Genomic DNA, 16,249 nt, shown 5'->3' with positions numbered 1-16,249 from the left:
ACGGCCACACGGCGGGAGGAGGTGGTCCGGGAGGAGCCCCGGGCCTGGGAACTTGAGCAAGAGGCTGGGGCGGAGTGAGCCGGATCCGGGAAGGGGTTGGGCGGCGTGGAGGGAGCGGGGAAGGGGAGGGAGAGGCGCCTGAGGCTCCTGGTGGACGTAGCTGAGGGTGGTGAGACTCTGCGGTAGGGCTTTGGGGACCAACTCTTGCCAGGAGACGAGTGTGGAGCCCGGAAGACGAGTAGTCAGAGCCTGGGAGTTGCGGGCACTGTCAGAAAACTAAGAGCGAGAGGAACTTGTCAGTCCCGGCCTTGGGCAAAGTTTGCGAGGAATGTCTCCTCCTGGACCCCTGTTGGCAATTTAAGATTGAGACTTCACCGAGGATGGGGGGACAGAATACTGAAAATAACTTTACCTTCTGTCCTGGAGTCCAAGATCGGTTTTGTTAAGATGATAAAGGGTCCTAATCGATACATTTGCTATCCTTCTCTCACCAAGAGAACATTCAGGTGTGTTTAATTCCTGAAAATCTGGTCCCATCAAGTGAGGTCATATAAAACATTCCTAGACCACGATGAGCCACAACAATCAGAAATGGCTTATATTTTCATTTAACTGTTTGCTTCTTTCTTTCTTTCTTTCTTTCTTTTTTTTTTTTAACCTATTTCCTCTTTCTGACTGATGAAGCCCCTGGAAAGTATGGTATTCTTATCATCAACCTCTTGACATAAAGGACTGAATTTTAAATTCCTATCTGTCATATTTTCAAAATGCTTTTTACTTGATATTTCCCACTGGACATAACTATGGTTAGAGAAACATGCCTAGAGCTTAAAATATGTATTTCAAATGCCCTATTGGGAATAGTTGTAGTAGCTAAAATTTACTTTTAAATTATGAAGAAGTGGCTACTGGTATCTTTGATAGTCATTAGGCTATGAAACACTATGTTGTAATAATTATAGCAAGTCATTATTGGCAATATACCTTGTGCTAGATTCTTTAAAGCTGAAGGCTGAAGTTTTTAGATGAACTGAATCATCAGTAAATCTCAAAGACAGTAGGTGGCGGAGCTGACATTCGAAGTGGGATTTGGTCGCTGGGTAGGTTTACTCCGTCATATAATTCTGCTTCCTGCCTTTCACTGCATTGTATTCCTAAGACGTTCTTACATTATTCCTTCCTGTATTTTAGCCTTTCATTCGAACTCTACCATGAATAAGAATACTCAGATTTTATATATATATATGAATTTCCTGGTATGGCTTCTTTCATTCAGCCCTTTAGAAGCCAAGCTGTTACACCTTTTTATCTGTTTGCTTCTACTTTTAAAACATATGCTTTTAAATAAACCTGTTAGATTTGTATTTCGCCTTGTTCATAGTACAGTTAGTTTTTAACCTCTATTTTTCCCCTATGTTTTTGAAAAAGCATTTTTAGTTTTTGTTGACTTGCTTTTTCTTTGTGTTTAATTGCTAAAGTATTTTACCTGTATAATAAATCCTAACAAAGCTTTGAAACATAAAAGGAAATGTCTTTCAAAAAGAATGCAGGCAAGCTGGAGCACTCGGGAGGCAGAGGCAGGTGGATCTCTGTGAGTTCAAGGCCAGCCTGGTCTACAGAGTGAGTTCTAAGACAGGCACCAAAACTACACAGAGAAACCCTGTTTCGAACAAAACAAAACAAAACAAAAAAGACCAAAAGAATGCAGGCTTCTTATAAAGTTAGCTGGTAAATTGATGTGGTGGTCATAAACCATTTTCATATCTTTGTGATTTATATTCTCTTGTTTTCCTTCAAGTTACAACTTTGGTTTATTGCTGTAAAAGTAATCTCAGGAATGTTAGGGCATTGGTTGTCAAGCTGTCTCTTAAAGAAGAGTGACAGCGGCAGTGGTGGCTCTCGCCTTTAATCCCAGCATGCCGGAGGCAGAGCTAGGTGGATCTCTGTGAGTTCGAGGCCAGCCAGGTCTACAAAGTGAGTTCCAGGAAAGGCGCAAAACTACACAGAGAAACCCTGTCTCGAAAAACCAAAAAAAAAAAAAAAAAAAAAAAAAAGAAGAGTGACAGACAGGTTGTGTGTCTCCTACCGCTGCTTCTCTTAGCGCTCCTGTCTGAAGTTTAAAGACATGGCTAATTTACTTTCTTGGGTAAGTCTTCCATTTCTGGGGAGCTAGATCAGAGATCAATATACAATAGTTGGCTTTCTTCAAAATTGTCTTGTGATTTTAATGTCTCTTGGTGGAAAATGATTTGCTTTTGTAATTTCCTCACAGATCTCAGGAAACAAGCTCGACAGCTGGAAAATGAACTTGACCTGAAGCTAGTTTCCTTCAGTAAACTGTGCACAAGTCACAGTCACAGCAGCGCTCGGGATGGAGGCCGCGATAGGTACAGGTACTGCCAGATTCTCGGGTACCTTAACTGTATGACGTTTGTAAAAGTAAACCGAGCTGTAGAACTCTATGACTTGGTGTGCTGGTGAATTGTTGATGTTTTAATTTCTTTGTCACTGTCTTTGTGGGGGTGGTGTATGTGTGGAGGGTGTCTTATCGAAATTGTAATTCTTAAGACTAACATTTGAGAGCTTTAGACCAAGATTGTAATAGCTCAGGAGGAAACTTCTAGAGCTTAGAAATGAGTTTATATCCATAATGTTTTTGATGCCAGGCCTGTGAACATGTGGAGGCTGACAGGAGCCACATGATTGCAAACTCATCTGGGCTCCATAGCAAATCCAGAGCAGTTTCAGTCTCAGTCCACGGAAATGTCTGATTTGCCCACAATGATTTGTTTGTTTGATTTTTTTTTTTTCAAGATAATTTCTCTGTATAGCTCTGGCTGTTCTGGAACTCACTCTGTAGACCAAGCTGGTCTCAAACTCACAGATCCTCCTGCCAATGCCTCCCCAGTGTTGAGATTAAAGGAGTGTACCCCCAACCACCTGGCTGATTTTTGTTTTGTAATTTCTGAATGGAACTGAGGAGTTAACCTAAATGCAAAACGTACAAACTTCCTGGTGTTTTATTCTTTTAGCATGAATCTAATGCAGGACCCTCACAGTTGATCATGGAAGCTAGTTTTAATGTTTGATCTATTTTTCTTTTTTGAGAAACTAGCATATTATAACCCAAGAAAAATTTATTCATATTTTTAAGTCTTATGATTAAGTTATCCACTTGTTTCATAAAAAAAAAAAATCAGGAAATGTTTGAGATGCTTAGAAAGATATAAGGAATAATATAATGAACCCTTTTTTGCTTCTGTCTCTTTTTAAAAAATAATCATTGCAGATTCCAGTGAAGCCCCTAATAGCATACCATGTTGTCTTTCCTATTTGCATATAAATATTACAATTTTTGTTACATATCTTAGTATTCCTGGGTAATTCATAGTATATTACAAAAGCTATTTTGCAGTGTGTTTTTTTTTATTTAACATTGTCTTTGAGGTTCAGTTGTTGATAGATTTAACTCTACTGTCTTCATTTGCTTCACATATTAAACAACTGCATTAGGATTTAGCTATTTGATGGACATTTCTAAGTTTTGCTAATTAATAATAATAATTTTAATAGCTAACAGAGTAATCACTGTATTGCAAATTCCATTCTTAGAGCCTTGTAAAAATGCTGCTGTAAATATTTCCACCTAGATTGTACTTATGTCCATCATATATATCAATGCGATGATAGCATTGATAGCAGAGTTTTCAGTTGTTAGTCGGCAGTTATTTCTGTATTTTTCAAAGAGTAGTGGAGGATGGATATTTTTTAGCTAATAATTAAAACAACAAAACTGAGCTTGAATCTGAACTTATACCTTCTCTCTCCAGAACCCACATTCTCCCCCCTCACCCCACCCCCCACCCCCCCGCCAGGCAGAGTTTCTCTGTGTAGTTTTGGTGCCTGTCCTGAATCTCACTCTGTAGACCAGGCTGGCTCGAACTCACAGAGATCCGCCTGACTCTGCCTCCCAAGTGTTGGGATTAAAGGCTTGCGCCGGCTCCTGCCTCTGCCCCCCACCCCCCAGAACCCACATTCTAAAAGCCACTGTATTAAAAACATTCCAGCAAGAGCTCTTTTCACTGTTACAACAAAAGTGTTCCTTTTTTATAAGGACATGTGGCTTGCAAAGTTAGCAAGGCTAACTTTGTGGACCTAAAAATGTTAGTTAGCATACCCCATGGACTCCAGTGCAAGGCATTGCTTTGCACACTTTCTTTCACTAAGTAAGGAGAGTGAGGGAGTGAGGATTTTTTTTTCCCAATGAATAAATTTTCTGTTCAGAAAGCTTTTCACCAGATTTAAAGCTCACATTTGGTTTTGCCAATAAGTATACAATTTTAAAACTCAAGTCTGTCAGGAAATACTATTGCAGGATGCTTTTTTCTGTGGTCTCTGCTTGGATTCCCTTTAAAAGAAACAATGTGTTAAAAATATTCTGAGTTCAGCTACAAACTGGAACTGATTCTGCTTTCACTAGAGAGCCTAAGGCTGTGAGCACACAGGCTCTGTGGCAGGGCACTTAGCTGGTGGGTGTGAGGCCTTGCCTGTAATCCCCAGCACTGGAAAATAAAGACTGACTTCGAATGCTGAGGCTTCTGTTTGATGCCCAGATTGGAAGCATGTCACATGTCAGATGAATAAAGTTAGCAGTCACCAGAGCTTTTAGGAATCTTGGGGGTTTTTGTTTTGTTTTGTTTTTGTTTTTCTGTATGTCGAAAATCAGAAGGTCCCTGGACAGTGGTGTTACACGCCTTTAATCCTAGCTCTTGAGAGGCAGAGGCAGGCGAATCTGTGAGTTCAAAATCATCCTGGTCTACAAAGCAAGTTCCAGAGCAGTCAAGGCTACCTACACAGAGAAACCTTGTCTCAATAAATAAGTAAATTAATTAATTAGTTAAAAAAAATCAGAAGGTCTGTGGATCATCACACACTATCAAGTGAATTAATTTAACAGAATCCTAATATTGTAGAGATCGAGTTTTTGACCATTTCCCTGGACTTCTGTACTGTCCTAAGAATAATGAATATGGAATATCCAGTAGTAGAGATGCCCTGTTACTCATTCATTCAACAAATATTTAAAGAACAGTAACGTGTCAGAATTTGCCAGGTGCGAGGCATGTAACTATGAAGCAGACAGACAGTCTCCTTCCTTGACCTCTATTGGCCCACTGCTCTTTTAAGTGTACCTGGTGGAGGAGAGTTTATATTAGCAATCAACAGGTTTTTTGTGGTTGCACATTCTAGGAGATACGTTCACAGCCTTAGCTTAGCTGTGACACAGTAAAGAACTGATCCCAGTCTCCACACCATGCTCTTTTATCACTGTGTAGCCCAAGCTGGACTCAACCCCGTTACCTCCTGCCTCAGCCTCCCAAGTGCTGGAATTACAGGCGTGTACCACCATGCCTGGCTAAGAACTAGATATTTTTATGTCATGTTGCAAGGCATAATGTATATGGGAATGTTTGAAGAAGAAATAAAGCTTAAAACCTAGTTAAACGTCTAATAAGAATCCTTATTAAAACCAGTCATGGTACATGTCTATAATCCCAGCACTTAAGAGAATGCGGCAGGAAGGTCACAAGTTCCAGGCTAGCTTGGCCTGTGTATACAAAGTAAACCTCTGTCTTTAAGGACAAAGAATCTGGGGCTGGAGAGATGGCCGTGAGCTCTTACTGCTCTTGCAGAGGACGCAGGTTTGACTCTCAGCAGCTACATGACCATGCTCACTACTGCCTGTACAGGTCCGGGAAATCTGATGCCTTCTTCTGGGTCTCTTTTGGCTCCTACATGCACATGATGCATGTAAACTCACATAGGCCAACAAACAAACAAAAAACATAAAGTAAAATAAATAATCTTTTAAATAATTCTCATTAGCTACTTTTTGGCTGTTTCACTGATTGGTTTTGTTGTGAAAGTAAATAGGGGAACAGTGGTCGTTGAGGTTCTTTTTGACAATGAATCGATGATTTAGTCTTTGAGTCTCCACATTCAAATGCTATAAACGGGCAGGAAAAGGTCTTAAGTCAGATTAGAGAGTGTAATCCATTTTATTTGTGTGAAGAACAGCTGGTCTTTATGAAGCTGCTTGTGTGATTATATCTACACTACTTGGGTTCCTGATAAAAGGTACTGTTTTTTTTTTTTTTTTTTTTGGTTTGTTTGTTTTGTTTTTTCAGAAGAGGTAAATGAAACTCTCAGGGTATGTGATTTTAAAATTTGAGTCTCAAACATCTTTCATCTGTAAAAAGTCAGATTTCTGACTGGCTATTGTGGTATAAAAAGACATTCAAGATGTTTTTGTAAAATAGTATGAGGTGAACACGTATTACGATGGAAATGTGGGAACTTAGTATGAAAGTGTGTTGGTCGTGGCTCTGTTGGCCTGAATGCTAGCTCCTGACTCCTTAATAACTGCTTATCTAATCAAGTCACTTAAATCTCAGGTTTATTTCTTATTAAGAGTCAGTAGAGGAAGAGAGAATTTAAAGGCGTAAACCATAATTTTGGAGAAAAGCTAAAGGTTATTTCTCACAGGCTCCAAATGGAATCTATAATCCATTTTTTTCTTCACCATTTTAAGGAGTTTTTGGCTTCTTTCCCATTATTTGTTCTCTCAGATTCAGAGTTTGAGTTGCTTCAGCTCTTTTCTATCATTTGGGGAATAGTACACAGCATTCGGAATGTCTTTATATTTGTTTATATTTTGCACTGTGTTTAGTATTTTAGGACATGTGGGATATTTTTAAAAAGAAAAACAAAATCATAGTTTTGTTTTGTTTTTTAAATTACACTTATTTATGTAGAGGGCTACAGTGTGGACTGTCTGGGGACAACTTACAGGAGTCAGTTCTCTCCTACTACCACGTGGGTCCCAGGAGCTGAACTGGGGGCATCAGGCTTGGCTGCAGGCACCTTTATCCACTGAGTCATCTTGCTGGCTGTAAAGCATAATCTTTAAAGAAACAGAAGGGATGTTTCGGGGTTCATTTGACCTCTTTAAGAAAAATTACCTTTAAAAAAAAAAAAGAAAAGAAAAATTACCTCATTAGTTTAGGCTGTTTTAAAGCACTAAGTAATGGATTTTTTTTTAATTTAAATTTTCTTTAGTTCTGACACAACACCCCTATTAAATGGATCAAGTCAAGATAGAATGTTTGAGACAATGGCCATTGAAATTGAACAGCTTTTGGCAAGGGTAAGTGCTTTTGGTAAACAGCTAGTTTGCTATTTGTTAGATATGGTTCTGAGTTATATTGTTTGTTGAAACCATTCATTTCTTCAAGGTGTGTTTCTCCTCCAACTGCTTGAATTTTAATGGCAGCCATCCAAATTGTGACAGATGTCGTTTGTGGGAAATGCTGATTGACTGAGTCTTGCCTTGTTTACTGCCCGCCAAGAGGACATGTTGATTTACTTGCGCTGTTTCTGGTGCTTTTTAAAATGCTTTCTCCCTTTCTTCCTAGCTTACGGGGGTGAATGACAAAATGGCAGAATATACCAACAGTGCAGGGGTCCCCTCTTTGAATGCAGCACTGATGCATACGTTGCAGCGACATAGAGACATTCTACAGGTAATGTGTTCGGCATAGTATTTATGTTGTCGAGGTAACAGGGAAGAGGAATAGTTAACTGTGTTTAGAATATCAAAGTATAGCAAAACAACCTAAATGTTTGAAGATGTATTAGGTGGTATTAAAATACAGAAGTGAAAATTGGAAGGCAAACATTTTTATTACCAAGAAAAGTAATCAACCATTACAATTTAAGAACTTTTTAAAATAACTTACTTATTTTTATTTCATGTACATTTGTATTTTGCCTGTATGTATGTATGTGAGGGTGCCAGATCCTCTGGAACTGGAGTAACAGGCAGCTATGAGTTTCCCTGTGGGTGCTGGGAACTGAATCAGGGTCCTTTGGAAGAACAGCCAGGGTTCTTAACTGCTGAACCATCTCTCCAGCCTATTTAAGAACTCTTTAAAAATTAAGCCAGGCGGTGGTGGCGCACGCCTTTAATCCCAGCACTTGGGAGGCAGAGTCAGGCAGATCTTTATGAGTTCGAGGCCAGCCTGGTCTACAGAGTGAAATCCAGGAAAGGTGCAAAGCTACACAGAGAGACCCTGTCTCAAAAAACCAAAAAAAAAAAAAAAAAAAATTGATGCACACCTTTAAATCCTAGCACTCAGGAGTCAGAGGCAAGTCACTGTCAGTGAGTTCAAGGCCAACCTGGTCTGCATAATGAGTTCCAGGTCAGCCAGGACTGCAGAGTGAGACCATGTCTAGAGGTGGTGGTGGAGGTGGTGGTGGTGGTGGTGGTGGTGGTGGTGGTGGTAATAGGAGCCTGGGGAGATGGCTGATTGGTCATAGTGCTTGCTATGAAAGCAAGAGGATCTGAGTTCACATTCTGAGAACCCACATACAAGCCAGGCGAGGCCACATGTCCTGTTCCTCTAGTGCTGTGGGAGACGGACACAGATGATCCTAAGAACTTGCTGGCCAGCTATCCTAGGCAAGACAGCAAGCTTCATTGAGAGAGCCTGTCTCGAAAAGCAGGTGGAGAACAGTAAAAGAAGATACCCACATTCATTTCTGGCCTCTGCATACATATGTATAGGAAACACACCATACACATGCATACACACACACACAAAGATAGGAATCTTTTTAAAACTTTCTTTTCTTACATTTATTTGTGTGTGTGCGTGTGTGTGCACAAGTTTGTGCGTGTGTGTCACAGTCCATGTGCCGTGGTGCATGTGTGGAGGTCAGAGGACAATTTGCAGGATTCAGTTCTAGTTTTCTGTCTTGGGCTTGAACTCAGATCGTCAGGCTTGGCAGCAGCGCCCTTACCTGCTAAGCCATCTTGCTGGCTCACAGCTAGGAATCTGAGTTTGGTGGCATGTAGCTATCATGTAGCTGACCAGCACCGGCAAGGCAGAGGCAGAGGCAGGGGGTTGCCACAGTTGGAAGTCTACCTGGTCTGTGTAGTGAATTCCAGGCTAACCAGGGGTACATAGTGAGACGATGTCTTAAGAAAAAACAACAAAAAGGAATAGTTTGTGATTAGCATGCACAAGGCTCCAAGTTTAGTCTCCAGAAGTGCAAGTGTGTGCTTGTGCTGTCTTAGTTAAGATTTCTATTGCTGTGAAGAGACACCATGACCACGGCAACTCATTTAACTGGGGTGGCTCACTTACAGTTCAGAGGTTCAGTCCATTATCATCATGGTCGGACATGGCGGCATGCAGGCAGACATGGTGCTGGAGAGGTAGCTGAGTGTCCTACATCTTGCAGAGGCAACAGGAAGTGGTCTGTCACTGGGCATGGCTTGAACATAAGTGAGACCTCAAAGCCCGCCTCCGCAGTGACACACTTCCTCCAACCAGACCCACCTGTTCCAACAAGGCCACACCTCCCAATAGTGCCACTCTCTTTAGGGGCCATTTTCTTTCAAACTACCACATATGCACTAACGCACATACAAAGAAGGATTAAAAATAATTTGCCTAATGCAAAAATGTGAATGTCAGGTTGAGAACTAGGATTATGGCCAATGGTAAAACACTAAAAGTGTTCTCACTAAAGAAAAAGGGAGTTGGGGATACAGCTTAGGTAGCAGAGTGTTTGCCTGGTATACACAAAGCCCTGAGTATAAGTCCCACTTCTGCATAGAACTGGATGTGCTGGTACAGGCCTGTAATTCCAGCACTTGGAAGGAAGAGGCAAGAGAATCAGACGTTCAAGGCTACAGTAGACTAAATTAGACCCTGACTCAAAGAAAAAAACAAAACAAGAAAAGAGTACTTATAACCATCATAAATGTCTGACATTGCTTTGGAGTTTCTTGTTGGTACAGTTAATAAAACCTGAGAAATAAATATTTGAAAGGAAGAGGCAAACTTCCTAACATGTGGCATGATAAGATTGTATATGTCTGATAAACCAAGAAGTTAAGTGAGAAAAGCTAGAAACAAATTCAGTAAAGACATATATCTAAAGCAAGCCATTATCCTCTGTATAAACAATGACTTATTAGAAAATATAATGAAAGGGGCTTGGGGGTGGGGCAGCATAGTGATAGTGTAAATGAAGTCCTTATTCAGTCATGAACACCAGAAAATGAACACTCACACTCTCTCTCTCTCTCTCTCTCTCTCTCTCTCTCTCTCTCTCTCTCTCTCTCTCTCTCTCTCTCTCTCACACACACACACACACACACACACACACACACACACACACACACACAAACACAGCCAGATGTGATGGTGTACACCTGTAATCCCAGTACTTGGGAGGTAGACAAGAGTATCAGGAGTTCAAAACCCTCTTGTGGGGTAAATGAAAACTTATATACACATATATAAAGGAAAACATGGGAAGTGATTTTTGTTTGGGGCAGGCTCTATGGTCTAGCTTTGTAGTCCAGACTTGTCCTTGACTTTCATCCTCCTGCCTCAGCCTCCAAATGCTAACATTACAAGTGTGTAAGTGTGTGCCCATACCCAACTCTTTGTTTTTTAAATTAATGAATTAATTTTATTTTGAGACAGAGTTTCCTTTACCACAAACTGACCTTGAGTTCCTGATCCTCTTGTTCCACCTCCCAAGTACTGGGATTAGAGGTGTGCACCAGCCAAGCATGACTTTCTTTACTTATTTTAGAATAGCAAGATGACACCAAAGTCCATTTAGTCCATCATAAAAGAGTAACCAAGAATACAGTTTAATACAGTTCTGAAAGTGCACAGGACGGGTACTGAATTCTACCACATGTTAAGGCCTGTTTCAAAATTAGGGTAATTGATAGTTTGTATCTAGGGGCCAGCCAAGTGGCTCCATGGGTTAAGGCACTGGCTGCCAAGCCTGATAATTCACTCCTTGGACCCCACATGGTGGAGGGAGAGAACTAACCCCTGCAGGTTGTCCTCTGACCTCCACACATGCACACATGCACCCACATACAAACATGCATGCATAAATTGTAAAAATTCTTTAAAGGGGTGTGTGTGCGCGTGCGCACCAAAGGTTGACCTTTGTTTGTTGCTCCTTAGTAGTTGTTCTTTAGGTTTTTGAGGAAGGGTCTCACTAGGAACTGGGGCTTGCCAATTTGGGTAGGATGACCAGCCAGTGAGCCCAAGGGCTCCTCTCTTCTCTGTCTCCTCACTGCTGGCATTACAGGGGTACACTATCAACACCCAGCTTTTGACAGCCCAGCTGTGATCAGATAGTGCTTCACTGGCAGATCTCCCCCCACCCCCAGGCCAAAGATTTAAATGTAGAAAAAGCATAAGAAAGGAGGAAAGGAAAAAAAAAAAACATCAAAGTTCCAAATAGAGCCTGGATGAAATTTATAATATAATTTCTGAGTACTAAAGAGCTAAGGAAGATCTAATGTCAGAAACTACAACAAATGACTCGTTTGTTTAATATACACAGAATTAATATAAACATAAATATAAAAGACAAAATAGGAAAATGGACAAAAATTATAAACACTTGAAAATGAACTGAGGGTGTAGCTCAGCGGTAGAGCATTTGTTTTGCGTTTGTAAAGTCCTGAGTTGGATCCCCAACACTGCGGGGAAGATGGGGATGGGGGCAAAGGTTTGAAAAAAAATGAGCCATGAGTCTTACTAAGTACATCATTGAGTAGAAGAATCTCTCTGCTCTTTTATCCTATGCTATCTGAAGTCATTTTGTCTTAGACTTTTGTCTTTATAATTCTGTGTGCTATGGTACTAGGTGGTAGAATGCTTAGTGTTTGAATCGTGTAACCTGATGACCACGCACAGCTACTTTACAGGGATAAAAGTACATTAATAGTTTGTGTTGAGACTGGATATTGATTTATTTCAGGATTATACACATGAATTCCATAAAACCAAAGCAAACTTTATGGCAATACGGGAAAGGGAGAATCTCATGGGATCAGTACGAAAAGATATTGAGTAAGTTACCTTTCATGTTCATAGAATGTTTATGTGGATTTAGGCTACATCTGTGGTTAATTGCAAATTGAGTAGCACAACCAGGATTTAGATTTGGGGTTTCTGATTTCCATTCCATTGTCCTCTGTGCCTTGTTACAGTATGGGCTGAATCTGCTTTGCCATCTCCCAGTCTTCCCAGGAGCCCCTGCCAACCTTGATCTTAAGTCCAGCTTGAAAGATGTGCTAAGAAGGGCTGATTGCCAGTAACTGTCCATTTCCCTGACTTTGGCCTCTCTCTGTTGCCCTAGCACTTACATATTCAGATAACTATTAACATCCCTGAAATTCTGAAATGTGTTTGTATGTGGGTAGAAGTTCCCAGGTTTAATACAAAATCAAAACCTTGTATGAAACTAAGGACTTTGAGCAATTTACAATGACCTCAGTCTATGAGATTTGCTCTTTTCTTCGATACCTTCACCAGATCCTGTTTTTGTAGGCATTGGTTCAGTTTGAGAATTTTAAAAAATTTGTTCTAAAAGGCCAGTTGTGGTGGCACACACCTTTAATCTCAGCATTCAGGAGGCAGAGGCAGACAGACCTCTGTAAGTTCAAGGCCAGCTAGGGCTACATAGGAGACCCTGCCTCAAAAAGAAAAGAAAAACAAGAAAAGAAAGTGTTCTTGATTCTTACTACTAGTGGAAAGCAGGAAAATGATAATATTGATAGAAGTAAGTGTCACTTTGGTAACTTTATTGTGCTAGCAATGAATGTGGAACTCCTAAGTGAGCCAAGATGGAACAGTTGGGTCTCAGTGTTCCTCAGGCTGGCACTGCTAGGAAGGATTACATCGTTTGAGTAGCTCTCTTGCCCAGTGTGCTATGTGCTGACGAGTGTAAAGTTCTGCTTCTGTTGGAGAAAACGATGCAGCAGATAGCACACGAAGGGAAGTGAGGTCCTCTCTTGAGATTGGGTTGGGCTGGTGAAGAACAGAACACCCCTAAATCTAATCTGGAGCAACATTTGTGTTGACGTCTGTAATAGTGTTTTTCGAGGGAAATGAAAAGCATTGTGTTCTGATTGTTTATTGGAAACTGTGGTCTCTTCTGCTATCTCAGGGTTAGCCCCTTCACCTGATGGTGCAGCGTCTTCTAAAGTGTTCTTGCCTTTTCTTGACGTTGTTCTAGGTCATATAAAAGTGGGTCTGGAGTGAACAACAGGAGAACAGAACTGTTTTTGAAAGAACATGACCACCTTCGGAAGTAAGTGCTGCCTGTAGAGTAAGGGTTTTGCTGGTGAGAATTTATCCCTGCTCCAAGTGGGTTCAGTAGAAATGGATGCCAGCTCATCGGCCATAATTAAAAGATAGCCTTTGAGGATTTTACTCCGCTCTTTGCCTGTCTTCTCTTTACCAGACTGCTGCTGTGCTGCTGTTACCCTTCTGCAAGTTATTAATGGTGCCATAAGAATACTAATAACTCACGCTGGAGTGGTCTCGTACCACTTCCTTATTAGTGAAGCTTTATAAAGGGGAACAAGGCCAAATATCAAAAAAGAAAAAGAAAGGAAAAAAAAAATGAAAAAAAAGCTTGTTTCCCGAGATTTCAGTTGATGATTGGATGAAGTATAGATGTGTTTTAAAACAAGTCCCCACATTCTACTCTTGTGTCATCTATTTTTCTCCATGATTTTTTTTTTTATCTTATTTGTATTTTGTGGTAGAACTTCAGGATCAAAATGGTCTTCTCTGAACTCAGCTTGTCAGCTCTTGAGTATTCATAATAGTCAATGTTAGGAGTTCATCTGCTGTTTGTTACTGAATGTCATTAGTTGGTTATGTCTGGTAAGCTTAAGGTACTGTTGAATTTATTTCCCTATAAAGGCCACCACTTTAAATATAAGCTGTTAAAATCAAGACACGAGGGACTGAAGCAATAGCTCAGTAGTTAAGAACACCAGCTGCTCTTGCAAAGGACCTGGGCTCAATTTCCAGCACCTACATGATGGCTCTCAACTGTCTGTAATTTCATCTAATGTCTTCTTCTGGCCTACACAGGCACCAGGCACACAAGTAGGCAAAACACACATACACATAAAAATAAAATGGAATATAGAGCCGAGTGTCGTGGTGCATGTCTACAATCCCAGCTACTTAGGAAAGTAAGTCAGAATGGTTGCTTTGACCCACCAGTTCAAGACCAGTCTGGGCAACAGAGTAAGAGCATATCTTAGCACACTTTGTGTGTACCATGTACACATACACAGAGTAATATCAAGTCTTGTATGTGGTGTTGAGGATTGAATCATGCTAGGCAAGTGCTCCACCTCTGAACTACCAATTTGGCCAATTAAGATCTCTTTAGAAGCCATGATTCTTCTAGTGTTAGAACTGGTTTTTGGTTTTTTGGTTTTATTATCCATCATGGGGTGTGTGTGTGTGTGTGTGTGTGTGTGTGTGTGTGTGTGTGTGTGTGTGTACACACGCACATGTGTGGCTATATGATTGTAGAGGCCTGAGGCTAGGGCTGATTCTCTCCCACTCTTCCACCTTGTTCATTAAGGTGGGGTCTCCCAAGCCCTTGGCTCACCAGTATAGCTGGTCTTTCTGGCCACCTTGCTCTTAGGACCCCTTGTCTCCTCATGCGGAAGCTTGAATTCCAGCTGGGCCACTACACCCGCCTGGTACTTCCGTGGATTCTGGGGTCTCAACTCTGGTCATCATGTTTACATGGCAGTTGCTCTAACCAGTGCACCGTCTCTCCAGCTCCTTTTTCGTAAATTACAGTTTTAAAATGTATTTTGTGTTTGCAGGGTTTGTGCCACAGCGTGCACATGAAAGTCAGAGAACAAGGTTTAGGAATCTCTTCTTTCCTTCCACCATGTGGCTATAGGGCTCAAACTCATGTCCCTAGCCTTGGCAGCACACTGAGCCATCGTATTGGGCCCTAGTTCTTTTTTTTTGTTTGTTTGTTTGTTTGTTTGTTTGTTTTTAATTATGTATACAGCATGTATGACTGCAGGCCAGAAGAGGGCACCAAATCTCCTTACAGATGGTTGTGAGCCATCATGTGGTTGCTAGGAATTGAACTCAGGACCTCTGGAAGAGCAGTCAGTGCTCTTAACCTCTGAGCCATCTCTCCAGCCCGGGCCCTAGTTCTTTTAGTTGTTGCATATTGATTGCCACAGGGGCAGTCAGTAGAGTATACAGTTATAGGCCTTGAGAGTTGTCTATGTGTTGGGTAAGACCACTGTGAAAGAATTTTCATTGCATCCAGAACTATATCAATATATTCCTAGAGTACAGAGTAATTCAAAAGGCACTATATTCAAGTAATACAAAAGAAAAAATCAGATTGTTTTAGTGTTCCTGTATTTATTGCCTCAAAAAAAGACAGTCAGTTGGGCATGGAAAGACCTGCTTAAATATCCCAGCATTTAGGAGCCTGAGGCTCACTAGTTTAAAGCCAGCCTGAGCTACGCAGTGAATTCCAGGTCAACTTAGCCTATGCAGTGGGACCGTCTCTCGAGAAAGTAAGGAAGACATCAGAAATCCAATAGTTTCCTTCAGCAGCAGTGATTTGGGCTGGAGAGCTGGCGTGGCATATGGAAAGTGCTTCCTGCATAGGCATGAGGGCCTGAGTTCAGACCAGGTACAGTGGCCTGTGTCTGTAATCCCAGTGCTCAACAGTGAGGTGGGAGGAGGAGGAGGCAGGAGAGAGCTGAAGTTCCTGGGCCAGCTAGCCTGCCATAGACAGCAGCCAACAAGAGACCCTTCCTAAACAAGGGGAGTAAGGACGAGTGGTACCCGAGGGTGTCCTCTGGTCTCTGCACACACACATATGCCCCCACTAACACACACACACACACACCCCGTATGCATTCATATCAAACATATACACACATAAGACAAAAAAATTATTTGAAACCCAACAAGATGGCTCAGAGGGTTAAGTCTCTTGCTGCCAAGCATGATAACTTGAATTTGATCCCCAGGACCCACATAGTGGAAGGAGAAAACTGATTCCTAGTAGTTGTCTTTTGATCTCCACAAGTGTGTTGTGACATGTGCATGCCCACAATCATACACGTGTGCACACAAAAATAAGTAAGATGTATTGAGAAATACTTTAAAATTATTGTCTAAAAGAGTATACCAAAATAACAATTCATGTTAATACTTTTATTTCAAGACTTCAGAATATTTCCTACACTATATTTTATAATAGTTTTTTCAGGAAGTTGGGTTTTTATTTTGATTATTCACAGTAAATCTTGTAGGAGTTTGATATTGTTTATTTTACAGGGAAA

At 41.0% G+C, this 16,249-nt stretch overlaps 1 protein-coding gene across 4 annotated transcripts in view; it reads left to right on the top strand.

Annotated features, from left to right (window-relative positions):
* Window positions 1–16,249, top strand: part of Gosr1 (golgi SNAP receptor complex member 1) — a 34,985-nt gene that overhangs the window by 542 nt on the left and 18,194 nt on the right. For 2 of the 4 annotated variants that reach the window (XM_006977422.4, XM_042282422.2), the window contains exons 2-6: window positions 2,273–2,393; window positions 7,120–7,207; window positions 7,476–7,583; window positions 11,869–11,960; window positions 13,129–13,203. In XM_006977422.4, the coding sequence (XP_006977484.1) occupies window positions 2,273–2,393; window positions 7,120–7,207; window positions 7,476–7,583; window positions 11,869–11,960; window positions 13,129–13,203 (484 nt within the window). Of the gene's footprint in view, window positions 1–102; window positions 507–2,272; window positions 2,394–7,119; window positions 7,208–7,475; window positions 7,584–11,868; window positions 11,961–13,128; window positions 13,204–16,249 lie in introns of those variants that run through there. The other 2 variants (XM_076542919.1, XM_015996209.3) reach the window with 2 other exon arrangements.

This window comes from Peromyscus maniculatus, chromosome 8, assembly GCF_049852395.1.
Source record: "Peromyscus maniculatus bairdii isolate BWxNUB_F1_BW_parent chromosome 8, HU_Pman_BW_mat_3.1, whole genome shotgun sequence".
NCBI lineage: Eukaryota > Metazoa > Chordata > Mammalia > Rodentia > Cricetidae > Peromyscus > Peromyscus maniculatus.
Note: the sequence above shows the minus strand (reverse complement) of the source record. Positions and strands in the feature narration are given on the sequence as shown.